Source organism: Pan paniscus, chromosome 1, assembly GCF_029289425.2.
Source record: "Pan paniscus chromosome 1, NHGRI_mPanPan1-v2.0_pri, whole genome shotgun sequence".
Taxonomy (NCBI): domain Eukaryota; kingdom Metazoa; phylum Chordata; class Mammalia; order Primates; family Hominidae; genus Pan; species Pan paniscus.
The window spans coordinates 147,937,895-147,954,237 of record NC_073249.2 but is presented as its reverse complement, the minus strand read 5'-3'; the positions used below and the strand labels follow the sequence as shown (position 1 = coordinate 147,954,237).

General features: G+C 33.6%; 1 protein-coding gene across 1 annotated transcript in view; it reads right to left on the bottom strand.

Moving 5' to 3' along the window:
• Window positions 1-16,343, bottom strand: part of ADGRL4 (adhesion G protein-coupled receptor L4) — a 116,474-nt gene that overhangs the window by 54,570 nt on the left and 45,561 nt on the right. Inside the window, exon 3 of the mRNA XM_003817342.5 lies at window positions 1,084-1,236. Within this exon, the coding sequence (XP_003817390.4) occupies window positions 1,084-1,236 (153 nt within the window). The remainder of the gene's footprint in view (window positions 1-1,083; window positions 1,237-16,343) is intronic.

Sequence of the window (16,343 nt, the reverse complement as noted above, 5' to 3'; positions counted from 1 at the left end):
AAAAATCTCACTAGGGCACTAATCAAAGGCTTTATTGTGATTTAGATTAACTTGAATATCTATCTCTTTTATCTAACTATATCATTTAGAAGCAGCACATTACCTTTCTCTATGTTGCATGTAGGTTCCTGAATTCTAGTCCCATGTCTAACCTTGGCTACATGATTACATTCTCAGGGCCTCAGCGTACCTATTAATTTTGTAGATTACCAATCATAATTATAATAGTTATTGATAAGTTGAATATTTTTTTAGAAACCATGCTTAAGATTATTTAAAATTTATTTTCAAAATTAAAGTCTTTGGCTCCAGAGAATTTGCTTCTGAAAATTATTCATCTGTTGAAGTTTATAAATAATTATTTTTTCTCAGGCTGTAATCCAGTTCTCTAGGATCTGATAAATCACATGCATGACCAAATTACAATAGAAGGATATTTTAAAAAATTGTCTAGGTACTCCCTTCAGACCCACAATAAGTGAACAATCACTTAAAAATTACATTGAAATTATTTTCCCTACAAAGGACGTTTTAGTGACCCTGCATGATTTTATAAAGAATTTTCTGACTCTAGTGTTCAGAAAAACTTAATGCATATCTGAAGTGTGACTTTTATTAAAGCAGGGGTAAAACCACTAGAACAATTATTTTATAAATGATGATTGTCTGAAAAATATGTAGAACCCATCACAGAGTGCATATTTACAAAGGCATCAGTATCTTTTAATGCAAATGACAATTTTCTTGGAGTATTTTATTATTCTAAAGTGTAAACATTTATTCTGTTGTTTGCCACTATACTAGATCTCATGACTCCATGAACATTTCTCTCACTTTCTTTTATTTATTTATTTTTGCAAACTTATTCTCTCAAAAATTAAACCTTCTTCCTGTATCCTTGGATAAATATCCCACAGACTTTAAAACACTGGAGAAATAAGGACATTAATTAAATTTCTGAAAGTACTTAACATGTAGGGTACAATCAAGGTCTGGCAGAATTTGGTTTGAATATGTTTAACCTCTGGAAGTAACAAACAATAAGAGATATATACAAATTCTAACTTAGATAACCGAACTTACCTATACAGACGGTTCCATCATTAGTGATAAACCTGTCTTGGTTACTGCTGGATCTGAAGCCAGGTACACACATACAATAATAACTTCCTTCTGTGTTAGTGCAATTAGCATTTTCGCCACAGGACTGAGTTAAATTTCCACATTCATTATCATCTGTTGGCATATGAATTTAAAAGATTATTTTTATATAATTGACATAAATTTTGACTATTTTCCATCAGTATTTTGGAATATTGACTGTTAGTTTAAGGTATATGATGTTTATATCTACAAACCTTAGTGCTAAAGAATCCATATTCCACACTTTCTTATTCTTGTTTATAATATGAGATCTTCTTTGTAGTTGCAAAGCAAAATAGGATCTCTTACTTTAAAAGCACTAGATATAACTATTAAATCTATATGGCAATATCTTTCAAATTTTTACATATAATTTAATTATAACCATGTCAACAAATATAAGCTCACTTTGAATTTATGGTACTCTTCATAATCCATCAAAAGAACAACATAAATTAAAAATGAAAAATCAGAAATTACAAATTGACATGTTCTTATCATGTACTATTTATTTCATCCACTGTTCCACAGAAAAAATTTGCATTACTTGGCACACAATCTTTTCATGTATTCATTAATGCATTTATTTACAACTATATGCATTATATTGTTCCACAGAATAGTACGCAATACAAAAAATTAAAAGTAAATAATACAGTCTTTACCTTTATACTCTTACAATATAATTTATCAGGGAAGATAAAGGTTCATAAAACCTTTTTAAACATCAGAGAGCAGATTTATATTATCTGTTAAATAAATTGATTGGAAAATACGTGCTTCTCAGAGATGAACATAATGGTCTGGAGGAGGAGAATATTTTCCAGTGACATGAAACCCTGTTGTGGGTTAAAAAACATAGTTCAAGTCCTAAACCCAAGGTGTCTATGAATGTGACATTGTTTGAAATAGGCCCTTTGGATATGTTATTAAAGAAAAACAAGGTCATACTCGATTATGGTGGGTGCTAATTCAATGATTGACATCCTTATAAAAGGACGGAAATTTGGATATAGAGACACAGAAGAGAAGGCTTCGTGAAGACAGAGGCAGAGACTGAAAGATGTAACTGCAAACCAAAGAATGACAAAGATAGCTGACAACCACAAAAGCTAGAGGAGGCAAGGAAGGATTCTTCCCTAGACATTTTCACGTTTTTGAAGCAGCATGGTTCTGCTGACACCTTGATTTTAGACTTTTAGCCTCCAGAGCTGTGAGAGAATAAATTTCTGATATTTTAAGCCACTAATTTGGTCATATTTTTTTTATGGCAGCCCTAGAAAACTGATAGACTCAAACTGGAGAATATAGGATAGGTAAGTATCAGTTAGAGAGAAAGAGAAGAAGAAAGGAAACTAAAGGAATAAAAAATTTTGGACAAAAGTGCAGGCAGAAAGGTGACTGGGATATTCTGAAGATTGTAAGAAGCCTAATTGGGGAGCACAGAGAGAAATCATAGGAGAATCATAAAAACAAGTCAGGTTTGAAAAATGTCTTGAATCTTTATTCTTCATTTTATTCAAACCAAGCTTAATTTCTTTTTAAAGGGTGAGTTGTGTAGCATTTAATTCATATACTGGCTATTGCTCACATATAGTAATTACTAAAAGTTGAAGATTATTCCAAATGTTTTATAAATATTAATTAGCTTAATGCTTTATAGAAGCTCTAGGAGGTAGGTATTATTATCTTTAACTGATGAGAAAAATAGAGCAGACAGAGCCCAGGCATCATACCTAAGAGTTTTTTCTTTGTGGCATCAGATAGCTTTTTACTTTACCATAGTTACCTTCCTGGCAGGTTGAGAGCGAATCTCAAGTTCTGTTGAAAATTTTAATCCCTAGCATTTGACCTGATTTATTACTGGGAAGACAGAAGAGCAGAGCAGCAAGGGAAGAACTTTGAGCTTCTCCTGGAGACCAACAACTTTGAGAGATGAAAGAACAAAGAAGGTTGAGTTATCAAAAGTTTGTATAAGCCAGGCAGGTAATGTAACAGCTTGATTCCATCAGGAGTCAGACAATAGAAGGTGGTGTCGTGTAGCTTATGGTACCAGTAAGTACACACTCACTTAAAAAATTTAAAATTTAAAAAATTTTAAAAGCATATTTAAGACACTTTGTTCAGATTTAGCATTTGGCCAGGCACTTGTCAAATGCCCCTAAAGCACAGCATATGGAGGTGGGAGGAAGAGAGAAAAATTGCTGAAATATGACAATAAAGTAAGATAAATTATGAATAGTCTTCTATAAAATGCTGAAGAGTTAATACTTTATTAACATGCATTTAATTAATTTACCTATTTTATATAAATAAATATATGATGCAACTCTATATGGCTATATATACTCAGAAAGTAGATATGTATGTCTATGTATGCATAAAATAGAAATTAAACTAGTTTCTTAAAATTAACTGAGAGTGGCTCACAAATTGAACATAAGCAAAATAGTTCAACCATATTAGGTTTGATTCAATCATTCAGTTACTCAAATATTTATGGAGTCTCCCAGTTCCCAAAAGTGAATATATCTATACTGGGAAATAAGTAAAAATTAATCAAAAAGTCAGGATCTGTGCCCTGCTGTCAGAGTTCACATTCTAAAGGCAAGTTAACACAGAAGCATATAATTGAGTTTTTATTAAAATTAAAGTTTTCATTTTTATCTTTAAATTTGACTCCCTTCATGGCATACTGGGAGAAGTTTATATTAAACTTTAAAAGAAATTGGCTCTCAGATCAGTTATTGGTAATATAGAGGACGATGAGGATTGTATCCCTTGTGGGCTATAGCTGTAAAAATGATATGCAAAAATATAGAGAAAAAGAACTCATGAGGTCTGAGGTATTGGTTGGAGTCCAGGAAAATGAACCACTTTATATCACCTAACTGATTGTTTGTAAAAATAGATTAACTTGCCAATATGTTGCTTAAGCCTAAAATATTGTTACTAGTCTTGGGTAATACATTAATAGGTAGAAAAAAACAAAAGTTGATATTAATTTTTGTGTCTCTTCCTGCTGTATGGTTTTGAGCGCTTGACCTCTTTGCTTTCTTATCAAGAATTTGGAAAGAAAAATATTTCCTTATCTATCTCCCTATCTTCTGGGCTGGATATATGATATGGACAAATTCCCTAATGTTCCAACTCAAATCTTGTTCGGTAAAATACCACTTATCTGAAAGTAACCTCCCTCTTCCCTCAAGATTGTGGAGATAGGCAAGAAATTATCTTTGTGAAGTAATATATAAATATGAATTATTTAAATTGCCTTAAACTTTCCAGTGTCCAACTTCATAATAATTAATCTTCAAGGAGAAAGTTTCTCTGGATGAGTATAGTATAGAACAATAAAAGTCTGCTTCTTGGGCACTCTTATTTCTAATGTTCAAATCAATTCACCAGTTATACTACCTAATCCCTGTAACTAACTCTATAATTTTGGTAGATTGTAAAATAACTATTTAGATTAAGATGTCCCTTGAAAAATTCTTTAAAATACAATTATATTGTAGATATCTTTTAAAATGTTATTAAAATGTTTTAATAAGGAAAAATATTTGGTATTCTCTGATAAAAAATTCTTCCCGGTTCACCTCTGATACGCCGAGTTAAGCACGGCAAGAACACAGGCATACACACAGCTCCTAACTTTAAGGTATCCATAGCTACTGGAGAAGATGTACCAACACCCAAATTATCAGATTGTAGAGTGTGTCAAAAATAAAAGAGGTATTTATTAGTACAGTGGCAACTGGAAGAAAATGGCTTCCTTAGGTCATTTGCAAGATAAAAAGGTGAAGATTATTGACAGAGAAGTATTAGGAAAGGAAGTGATGTTTGGAGTCAGGTAATGAAGTATAAGCAAGAGTTTAGACAAACAAAAGGGGTCCCCACAATCCAATCAGGCAAAGGAAGAAGTTTACCTAAACACCTGGAGTCCTGCAGGAACAGCATAATTTAGAGGAGGATTGTACTGTCAGACACTGGGCAGGAGGGTAGCGGCTTCAGGGCAAGAATCTGTGCAGGTAGGCATGGCTGAAACCGAGAAAACGCTTGCCAAGAATTTGGAATTATATCCAGTGGGTAAAGGATGTCCATCAACAGGTTTTATGTAGTGGATAAATATGATTGGATTTGAGTTTCAAAACATGTTTTCAAGGATAAAGAAAACTAAGGCCCAAGTAACTCTGGTTACAAGACTTGAACTAACCAAAACAGAATCAAGGAGAAAGAAGTAGGGAATATTTCAGAAATATTTAGGTGTTACGAGTCAGTGATTTGGAGAAGATAAAGAAAAGAGGGTAGGATTAAACAGGTGATGGCTACATGCAAATTTTTATATCATATTTTGCTTTTCTGTATTTTAAATTTTTCATAATAAAATAATACTTAAAATATCAGTGGGGCTTGGAGATTGAATGGATATTTGAGTTGGCTGAAGAGAGGGGAGCAGCAAAAATGAAATCCAGGTTCTGACTTGGAGCGATCTGGTGGATAAATTGATCCACTTACCAGGACAGGGAGAAGCAGAGGAGGAACATTCTTGCAGGGTAAGATGTTGAGTCACTTTTGGACATAAAATGTTGATGTGCCTTAATTAACTGAGAACATTTCAGAAGATGTATCAACAGTTCCATAGTCAACCATACAGTCATGAATTGTCTATTCATGAGAGAAAGCTCACAACTCCCTTCTTCTCTTCCAGAGCATGAGTCAGATTCAAGAGCATGGCATTTCTCAGCTCCTGAGAAAAGGGGCAAGCCTGCTGTTTTTCTTTGTGCTTCATCTCTAAATGGACTCCTTTGCTCTCCTTCTAACTCCCCAGGTTCCATCTCAGCTTACAGAGCATGGGTATGGGCATTATTGCACTCTTGTTTTGCCTCCCCATCCTCCGTTTTTTGTTGTCCTTTGTATCTTCTTCCTTGAGTTTACTCCTTCTTACCAATCAAGTGATAAAGTCCAGAGGATTGAGGGTAGGATGTGAAGGTAGAGAAAAATGACAAAGGAAGCCTCTCCACGTATTTTTCTTTCAGCATTACCAGAAAAAGCCTTTGGGGTTTCACATGGTTCAGCCCAACTTGCCAGTAAACTACACAGGGGGTTAAAATAATAAACAGATGCATATGTCTACAATATATTTTCAAAATATCTGTTGGCATTTTGTTTCTGTTGTTGATGGTTATCTACTCGTTTAGTTATTTTGGAGTTATATCAACAAGTAGATTAGCAAGATTTATACCCGATAGTATGAAAGAATTATTTCAGGGAAAACACATATTTCAAGCATTCTGTTAAATGGTACATTTTATATTACTTAATTGTTGCAAAAATGCAATGATTGATATTGTCTTCATTTTACTTAAGAGGAAACTAAAGCTCAGATGGGTTAAATCATGCTAGCGTAGAAAGAGAATCTGGTAGACACAGTTTTTATGCTTAAGACTGTCTGACTCCAAAGACCAAGTTATTTTTCAGCGTTGAAGAGTGAAGTGTACTTTATCATAAAGTGTACTTCTTAATAAGACATAAAGAGCGAGCATATAATTCTCCAAATTCAAGAGTGATATTGAGTCCCCTAGTAATGAAACATTTTTGACCATAAACCATATGATTATGTTATCTTCTTTGTATAATAGGACAGAAGCTTATTTGCTTTATAAGACACTGGTATTCAAGAATCTCAACAAGATTTTAGTTTATATTTCATTTTTTAATCTATTGACCAAAGATGAAGAAAAATAAAAAGAAAAAAGAAAAAAGAATCGTCTCTTTCTTTTTTTATCACTTGAGATATTATCGGCCGGGCTCAAATTGATTATAATAACTTGAAATCTATGGAACTTTAACAGCAGCATCACTCCTGTACACATTTTCCCTCTGGACGTGATTGCCAGTGTTGCTCCGTAAACTTGAACACTAAAATGCCTATAACCATTATGTGATTCCTTGTGAAACAGGCCCTCTGTGTCAAAGGTGGAGTAACATAGAAAGCTTTTTTTTTTTTTTTTCTCTTTTTCCCCAGTGCAGCTGCTGGGCTCATTTGTTTTCAACAGCACTGGGAATTCTCTTTCCATATCAGTACTATAAGGAACTTTAAAAGATCATCACTATCCTTCTCAATTATGGACTTTCTGTGGTTTGTATTTATTTTGTGAATACCAAGGTAAAAATACAGGTAAAGAGATAAGGAGGAAGAAAAGATCACCAGAAAGGAAAGAAAAAAAAGAACTACAATGAATCCAGAATGGATTCAGTCAAGACAAATAATAGACTTATAAAGCCCATAGTGTAAACTCACATTTCCTTGACGATGAACTCAAGTTCAATTTATTAAAGGAAATGTAAAATTCATCAAATGAAAGTGTTACAATTATAAATAAAGCAGAGTTATACAAGAATAAAATGTTTGTGTTGGGTATTTATTATTATTTTCAATATCTGCATTGGGAATGAATTTTTAAAGTGTTTGAAACTACAGGTTCATTTCAAAATTTTTTTGAAGGAAAAATGTCACTTTGACTATGAATCAGACTTTGAAAAGCATGTATAAGCCAGGAAAAAAACAAACAATACTTGTATAGAATGGTCTCTGTTTCTGTTTACACTTACTTATTTTCTGAGGGAAATGCAGCACTTAAGAAAATGTTCCCGTTTTATATTATTATCATTTTTTGGTCCTCTTTGTCAGAACTATTAATATACATATATTAGAAAAACAAACAAAATGAAGTATAAGTAGAGAAGGTAAATGAAATGAAACAATCTTATGTTTGTACATATTGGAAACCACTTATCTTACCATTGGAGATATGGAAAATTCTGACACATTTTTTTCAAACTGTCAAAGACTCTAAAACTTTGTCATTCCATTGTATCTATCAATCAATGGTACAGTAAAGATGAGTAATGCTCTTACAGTATCTCTGGGACTTACATGATGGCTATGAAGTTGTTTTTGAGGAGCTAGTTTTATTGAATTTTGTTTCTAATCATTGAAGTAATGCATATTCAGTGGGGAAAATTAAATCATTGGTAGAAAAATCTTACAAGCTCTCAGTTGCAAAAAAAAAGCTGCTAGTTCACAAAGGAAAAACTATTAGAATAGTATCAGATTCTTGCTAACATCACTGAAACACAATAGAGTAACACGTTATGTCACTGAGATAAAATGAGTGTGTCTTTATAATTCTCTAACCTGCTAGAGAAACCGTTCTCTGAACAGAATGAAATACATTTGTAGAAATACATGGATTCAGAGAGTAGATCAATCATGCACTGTGTGTGAAGAAAATATTCAAGACAGCATTCTAACCAAATACCAATGAATTCAGGAGACAGAACTTTATATGGGGGAAGATTAGATGGAGAGGTAAAAATGGTGGACAATAAGCTCTGCAATACATAAATTCAAATAGATGATGACTGTGTGATCATGAACACATAATACAAGTGCTAATTATGACTCTCATAGGATACATGTTGAAAGGAGAAACTAATAAATGGTCTGCACCGGCCAGGCGAGGTTGCTCAGGCCTGTAATCCCAGCACGTTGGGAGGCCAAGACAGGCAATCATCTGAGGTCAGGAGTTTGAAACTAGCCTGGCCAACATGGTGAAACCTCGTCTCTACTGAAAATACAAAATTACTGGGCATGGTGGCACATGCCTGTAATCTCAGCTACTTGGGAGGCTGAGGCAGGAGAATCGCTTGAACCTGGGAGGTGGAGGTTGCAGTGAGCCAAGGTCACGCCATTGCACTCCAGCCTGGGCAACAAGAGCAAAACTCCATTTCAGAAAATAAATAAATAAATAAATAAATAAATAAATAATAAATAGTCTGCACCTAGTAGGGTTCATATTACTTTAGTTAGGGTGAGGGTGGAGCACAGTGGGCAAGTAAAACACACTGGAAAAGAGAAGACTCGTTATCTAATTTTAGTAAAGGACAAAAACATCGAATTTATTATAAGTATCTGGAATGAGAAATGTACTGAAAATTCACAATTGAATTTAAAAAACAGGGAAAAAAGATAAAGTAAGCCTTCAAAATCTAACATAAGAGAAAAAACAAAACTCTGAGTAAAAACAAATGAGCTATCATTAAATAATTTTGATGGAATAAGAATAGCAATCAAGTATATCAACTGTTACACTAAATGAGGAAGACATGCATTTCCCCATAAGACACAGCACGTCAGATTACGTTGCAAACAAAATCCAATTATATTTTGTTAACAATAAACATAGTTAAATTTTAAATGGAAACAACCTTGAAAATTTCAACAAAGAAAATAGGGATGGCACACAATATTAAAGTAGAATTTAAGATTAAAGTTATTAAAAGACACAGAAGCACATTATATCACTAAAAGTTCAGTTTATTAAAAAATTATAGTTAGAAATATAGAACTTAAACACAACACTTTAGCTTAAAAGCTATAGAGAAACAAATTACATGACATTCAAAGGGAACTAGACAAACGTGCAATAATAGCTAAGTATTTTAATTTTCCTTTTTATGAATCTGATACACCTAACTTACTAAAAAATTTGTGCTTATATCAATAGAGACCAAAAATGTAATTAATAAAATTCATCAGATAGGGGAAAAGTTTTTTCAATGTAGTAATGGCTACTTAACAAAAACAACATAAATATTATTCTAAATCGTGAAACTTTGATCAGCATGGCCAAACTAATCTTCAGGAAATGTGTAGATATTTAGTAATGTAAGAGATGTGCATATTTCTCAATTCCTTTGCATTCAATTTCAATTTGATAGACAAAATATAAGATCTCATTTCTATAATCATGTTGAGATTATGTATTTAAATATTACTGAGTACAGAACCCTCTTGTATATTTACATGACATTTATTTTGTGTTCTTGCTTTTGTTATCTGGCTCTTCATAGCTTTTGCTTGGGCATTATTAATTTTCTTGTAGATTTGCAAGAGGCTTTTAACAATTATCAACTATTGCCTCTCACTGATATGACATAAATGTTAAACTTAAAATTGTTTTTAACTTTATTTGTGGCATAGTTTGTTTTATTTACTTGTTTGCTTCCCAAGCTGCAGAGATTTTTTGTAATCATGTCTTGCATTCTTTTCCTTTCCTGTTTATGATCTTGTATCGCATTTATAAACCATTCATACTCCTAACATTATAAAAATGTTTAATAGTACTTTTGTATTGACTTTGTTTTTTTTCCTACAATAAAATCTCTAAAATAATATGCAGTTTACTTCAGTGTAAAATGTGAAGTTGAAATCTAATTATTTTCCTAAAATGAGTAAGTTTTTTCATCATTATTTTTGTGTAATCATTCATTTTTTTCCTGATGTAAAATGTTATTTTTTCATACTCAAAATACACTAATTTACTTAGAACAGTTTCTGAAGTCTCTCTTATGTTGATGAGTTTTTCTACACCTTCATAATTGCCAGCCAGGTTTACTTATGAATGAGACCTTGTTTCCTTGATTTTAAGATGCCGTAAATTTTAAGACACATCATCAGTGCAATAAAATATTTTGGAAAAAACCTATCTAATCTATACTTACTAAAAGTGTATGCATTTATTTACACAAATACATTGTAATTTCTTTACTATATAATAACGATTGACTCTAGTCTTTTTCTAGATTATATTCTAATATGACTTTGAATTACCTTTGGTATCCAACAGCATATAGCATCAGGATGATACGCTCCTTCCATAATTTGTGATTATAACCTTGACCTCTATATGTATTGCATTTAGGAATGACATTAGTTATTAGTTATTGCATTTAGATATTGCCGAAACACAAAAATTAGCAGGACTTTGTCTTCATTTTTTAAATATAAACTAGGATATCACTTGTTTCCCCTTTGCTTCTTGGTATAGCGCTGTAAACTTACATAACTTTCCCACCATTCAGTTTAAGCTGTCGGATACATGTCCCATACCTAGATAATATCCCTTCTGGAAGCCTACATTGGTTATGTCAACTGCACCTAGCCTTGCACATTTTATTAGTCGTTCATAGAGATTTGACTCTGATTACCTCTAAGCAAGAAATGGCAACAAACTCATAGTTTATTTATGAGTCAACAAGTTCATCTTGCTATCATACTGATTAGTACGTGAAAAACAGTATTTGTCTAGTGTTCAAGTCTATGTTAGCTTTTAATTTTTGGTAAGGCAAGAGCCTAACACTCATTTTGCAAATCTCTCAATCTGTTCACTTTCTTCCCCATTTTTAAAATCTATTATGCAAAACCAGGTTGCTCAAATATTATTTGTCACAATGAATAATAAAATGTAATATTGTTGACAACAGAGAATTGAATTACCTATCAATATCATAAAATTAAAATTACCTAATGTTTGAGGAAACAACAATAAAGAAATAAAAACCCTTGTAAATAATGAGACAAAGAAGAAAAAGAAGTCAAAATGGAAGCATTGTGTCCTTCAGAAAACAGAAATGAGTACAGGCATACCTTGTCTTACTAAGCCTCACTTTATTGCACTTTGCAGATATTGCAATTTCATGGTTTGTTTCAGCTCTGTGTCAATCAAGTCCATTGGCATCATTTTTCCAAAAGCACGCGCTCACTTCAAGTCTGTGTCATATTTTGGCAATTCTCACAACACTTCAGACTTTTTCATGATCACTATACTAGTTATTGCAATATGTGATTAGTGTTCTTTGATATTATGATTGTAATTGTTTTGGGATGCCATGAACAATGCCCATATAAGATGGCAAACTTAATTGATAAATGTTGCGTGTTCTGACTGCTGAACCTACTGGCTGTTTCTCAGTCTCTCCATTGCTCAGCCCTCCCTATTTCCTGAGACACAATAATACTAAAATTAGGCCAGTTAATAACCCTACAATGTTCTCTAAGTAAGTGCTCAAGTGAAAGGAAGAGTTGCATTTATGTCACTTTAAATCAAAAGCTAGAGATAATTAAGCATAGTGAGGAAGGCATGTCAAAAGCTGAGACAGCCCAAAGCCTAGGCCTCTTGCACCAAACAGCCAAGTTGTGAATGCAGAGGAAAAGCTCTTGAAGGAAATTAAAAGTGCCACTCCAGTGAACATACAAATGCTAAGAAAGTGAAAAAGGCTTATTGTTGATACGGTGAAAGTTTTAATTGTCTACATAGAAGAACAAACCAGCCACAACATTTCCTTAAGACAAAGTCTAATCCAGAATAAGACTGTAACTCCCATCAATTCCATAAAGGCTGAAGGAGGTGAGGAAGTTGCAGAAGAATATTTGAAAGCTAGCAGAGGTCGGTTCATGAGGTTTAAGGAAATAAGCTGTTTCCATAATATAAAAGTGCAAGAGGAGGCAGGAGGTGCTGATGTAGAAGCTGCAGCAAGTTATCCAGAAATCTGGCTAAGATAATTGTTAAAAGTGGCTACAGGAAACAATAGATTTTCAGTGTAGATGAAACAGCCTTCTATTGGAAGAAGATGCCCTGTGAGACTTTCATAGCTAGAGAGGAGAAGTCAATGCCTGGCTCCAAAGCTTCAAAGCACAGGCTGATGCTCTTGTTAGGGACTGATGCAGCTGTTGATTTTAAGTTGATGCCAGTGCTCATTTACCATTCCAAATATCCTGGAGCCTTTAGAATTATGCTAAATCTACTCTGCTTGTGCTCTATAAAGAAACAATCCTTTTATGACAGCACATCTGTTTACAGCATGGTTTACCGAATACGTTAAGCCCATTGTTAAAAAAATAAAACAGTGGGCCTACTTCTCAGAAAACAAGGTTCCTTTCAAAATATTACTGCTCATTGTCAATCCATCTGATCATCCAAGAGCTCTGATGGAGATGTCCCAGAAAATGAAGGTTGTTTTCACGCCTGCAAATAACATCCATTCTGCAGCTCAGGGATCAAGGAATAATTTTTACTTTTAAGTTCTATTATTTAAGAAATACACTTTTATAAGGTTGTAGATGCCATAGATAGTGATTCCTCTGATGGATCTGGACAAGTAAATTGAAACTCTGGAAATGATTCACCATTCTAGATGTCATTAAGAACATTTGTGAATCATGGGAGGGGGTGAAGATATCAACATTAACAGTAGTTTGGAAGAAGCTGATTCCAACCCTCATAGATGACTTGGAGGGGTTCAAGACTTCAGTGGAGGAAGTAACTGCGGATGTGGTGGAAATATCAAGAGAACTAGAAATGCAGCCTGAGATGTGACTGAATTGCTGCAATCTCATGATATAACTTTAATGGATGAGAAGTTGCTTCTTATGAATAAGCAAAGAAAGTTTTTTTTCCTGAGGTGAAATCTATTTCTGGTGAAAATGCTGTGAACACTGTTGAAATGACAAAAAAGGATTTTGAATATTTCATAAACTTAGTTGATAAAGCAACAGCAGGGTTTGAGAGGACTGACTCCAATTTTAAAAGATATTCCATGGGTAAAATGCTATCAAATAGCATTGCATGCTACAGGGAAATCTTTTGTGACAGGAAGAGACAATCCAAGTGGAAAATTTCATTGTCTTGTTTTAAGAAATTGTTGCAGTTACCACAGTCTTTGGCAACCACCACCCTGATCCGTCAGCAGCCAACATCAAAGCAAGACCTTCCACCAGCAACATGTTTATGACTTGCTGAAGGTTCAGATAATTGGTGGCATTTTTCAGCAACAAAGTATTTTAAATTAAAGTACATACATCGTTTTCTTTAGACATAATGCTACTACACACTTACTACTGTATAATGTAATGTAAACATAACTTATGTGCACTGGGAAACTAAAAATATTGTGTGACTTACTTTATTGTGATACTCGCTTTATGGCACTAGTCAGAACCAAATTTACAATATCTCTGAGGTATGCCTTTATGTAATTCATTGAAGAAAACAGAAATAGCTCATTGCTCTACATAAATATTTATCTTTACTAATAATCAAAGAAACTAAAATTAAAATAGAAAATGAAAGCCCAATTATCAGCTACAAAATTGGCAAAGTATATTTAGAAATTGCAATCAGTTTTTTAGGCAGTGATTAATAAGTAGGCAAATTGGTTATGACACCATCACACACTCAATACCACCATTTGCCAGGCCAATAGTTTTTAAACCGGACTCAGTCATTGGGCTGAAATAACAAAAACACATTCATAGCATCCTTAACATCTTCAGTTAGTCATGTCTCCAGTCTGACCTGTGTGTGTGTTTACCTCCTAGGCAAAATGTCAGAACATTGCATGGACTGGTGGACTGCCTGATCTCATAATCTTGTTTTCTTTTTTAATAGCAAGCACCTTATAGAAGTAATGAAATTCAATTTGTATTTCCTTGTATTTTATTGGTCTGGACTCATTTATTCTAACATTTTACTTTCTTAAAACTGTTGATAAAAGTATACTGAACCAGAGTCAGTATAATCAGAGCATTCACATACCTTGCTCTCTCAAGGATAGACACTTTTACATCAAGATCACCAAAGGTGGCCATATATTTTCCCATGAACCTTCTTGATAGATATTAAGTCTAAGGTTCAGAGATCTATCAAAAGTTATATACAAGAATATTCACAGAAGTAATATAATATAAAGAATAAGCCAAAGCTTAAATGCCCAACACAAATATTTTGAATAATCTAAAAGTGTACGCCATTCAAAATAACATTTTGAAGAATACTCATTAACAATAGATAATATCTGCAGTTTAAGAAGTGAAACAGCCCAAAAAACACAAAGATGAATCTCATCCCTCATTGCTTATTGATGAGTTAAAGTATCTCTTGCATCTTTTAAGAAAAATGCTTACATAAAAGCATATCATTGTATTAAGTATTTTACAGAAATAAAAATGTGGCTTTAAAAAATCTGTTTATATAATGGTTTTTCTAAAACTATTAAATTTTGCAAAAACTAATCCGATTTTAAAACCATACCTGTATACATGGCACTTTATGATTTTATATATGTTTGTAAATATCTAGTATCTAAAATTATCACACAAACAATAAACATTTAAATTAGATTTCTGATAACCATAGGCCTTTAGAACATACCATAAATTTGACAATGAATCTGATTCGTGGATCTTGAAACAATAATTATAGCCCCGACACTCTTATTGAGTGACTTAACATAATTATCCTGTATCTCAGATCATACACATGACAAAGCTAACTGTGAGTAAGGCATGGAGTTACGAGGAAATTGGATATATTGTTTTAACTTTTCCACTTTACTGTGTGCTTCTTAATGTTTTGCAATTTTTTAAAAGTAACCTTGCAATGGACTGCTGCTTGTGTTTTCCCACCCCCAAATTTGTATGTTGAAATCCTAACCCCCAAGGTGATGGTATTAGGAATTAGGAACTTTTCCAGGTGAATGGAATTAGTGCCCTTACAAAAGAGGCTCCAGAGAACTCATTTACCCCTTCCACCCTGCAAGGGTACAGCAAGAAGGCACCAAAAAGCAGATCCTCACCAGACAATGAATCTGCAGTGCTTTGATCGTAGACTTTACAGCTTCTGCAACTGTGAGCAATGAATTTTTGTTGTTTACAAGATATCCAGTGTATGGCATTTTTGTTAGAGCAGTCAAAATGAAAAAGACAAATCTATAGTAAGAAATGCATTTTATGCACCCATATTTATTCATAAATAAATTGAGTAAGTTTTTTCATCAAAATATTTATCTTTCCATCAGCTATTGTGTGTGCTCTATTTTTTATGACTCTATGTACTTCAGTATTTTTTTTTTTTATACGGAGTCTTGCTGTCACCAGGCTGAAGTGCAGTTGTGCGATCTTGGCTCATTGCAACCTCCGCCTCCTGGGTTCAAGTGATTCTCCTGCCTCAGGCTCCCGAGTAGCTGGGTGCCAACCTCTGACTCATGGGTTCAAGCGATTCTCCTGCCTCAGCCTCCTGAGTAGCTGGGACTACAGGTGCACGCCACCTCACCCAGCTAATTTTTGTATCTTTAGTAGAGATGGGGTTTCACCATGTTGGCCAGGATGGTCTTGGTCTCTTGACCTCGTGATCCACCCACCTCGACCTCCCAAAGTGCTGGGATTACAGGCGTGAGTACTTCAGTATGTTTTAAAGTGCGGTAATGATCTGCTACTTTGACTGTATGGCCTCCTAATGGGTCATGAAAGACAGTTTGAACAAGAAGCCATCCGCTCAAGTCACTTGATTCTGTTT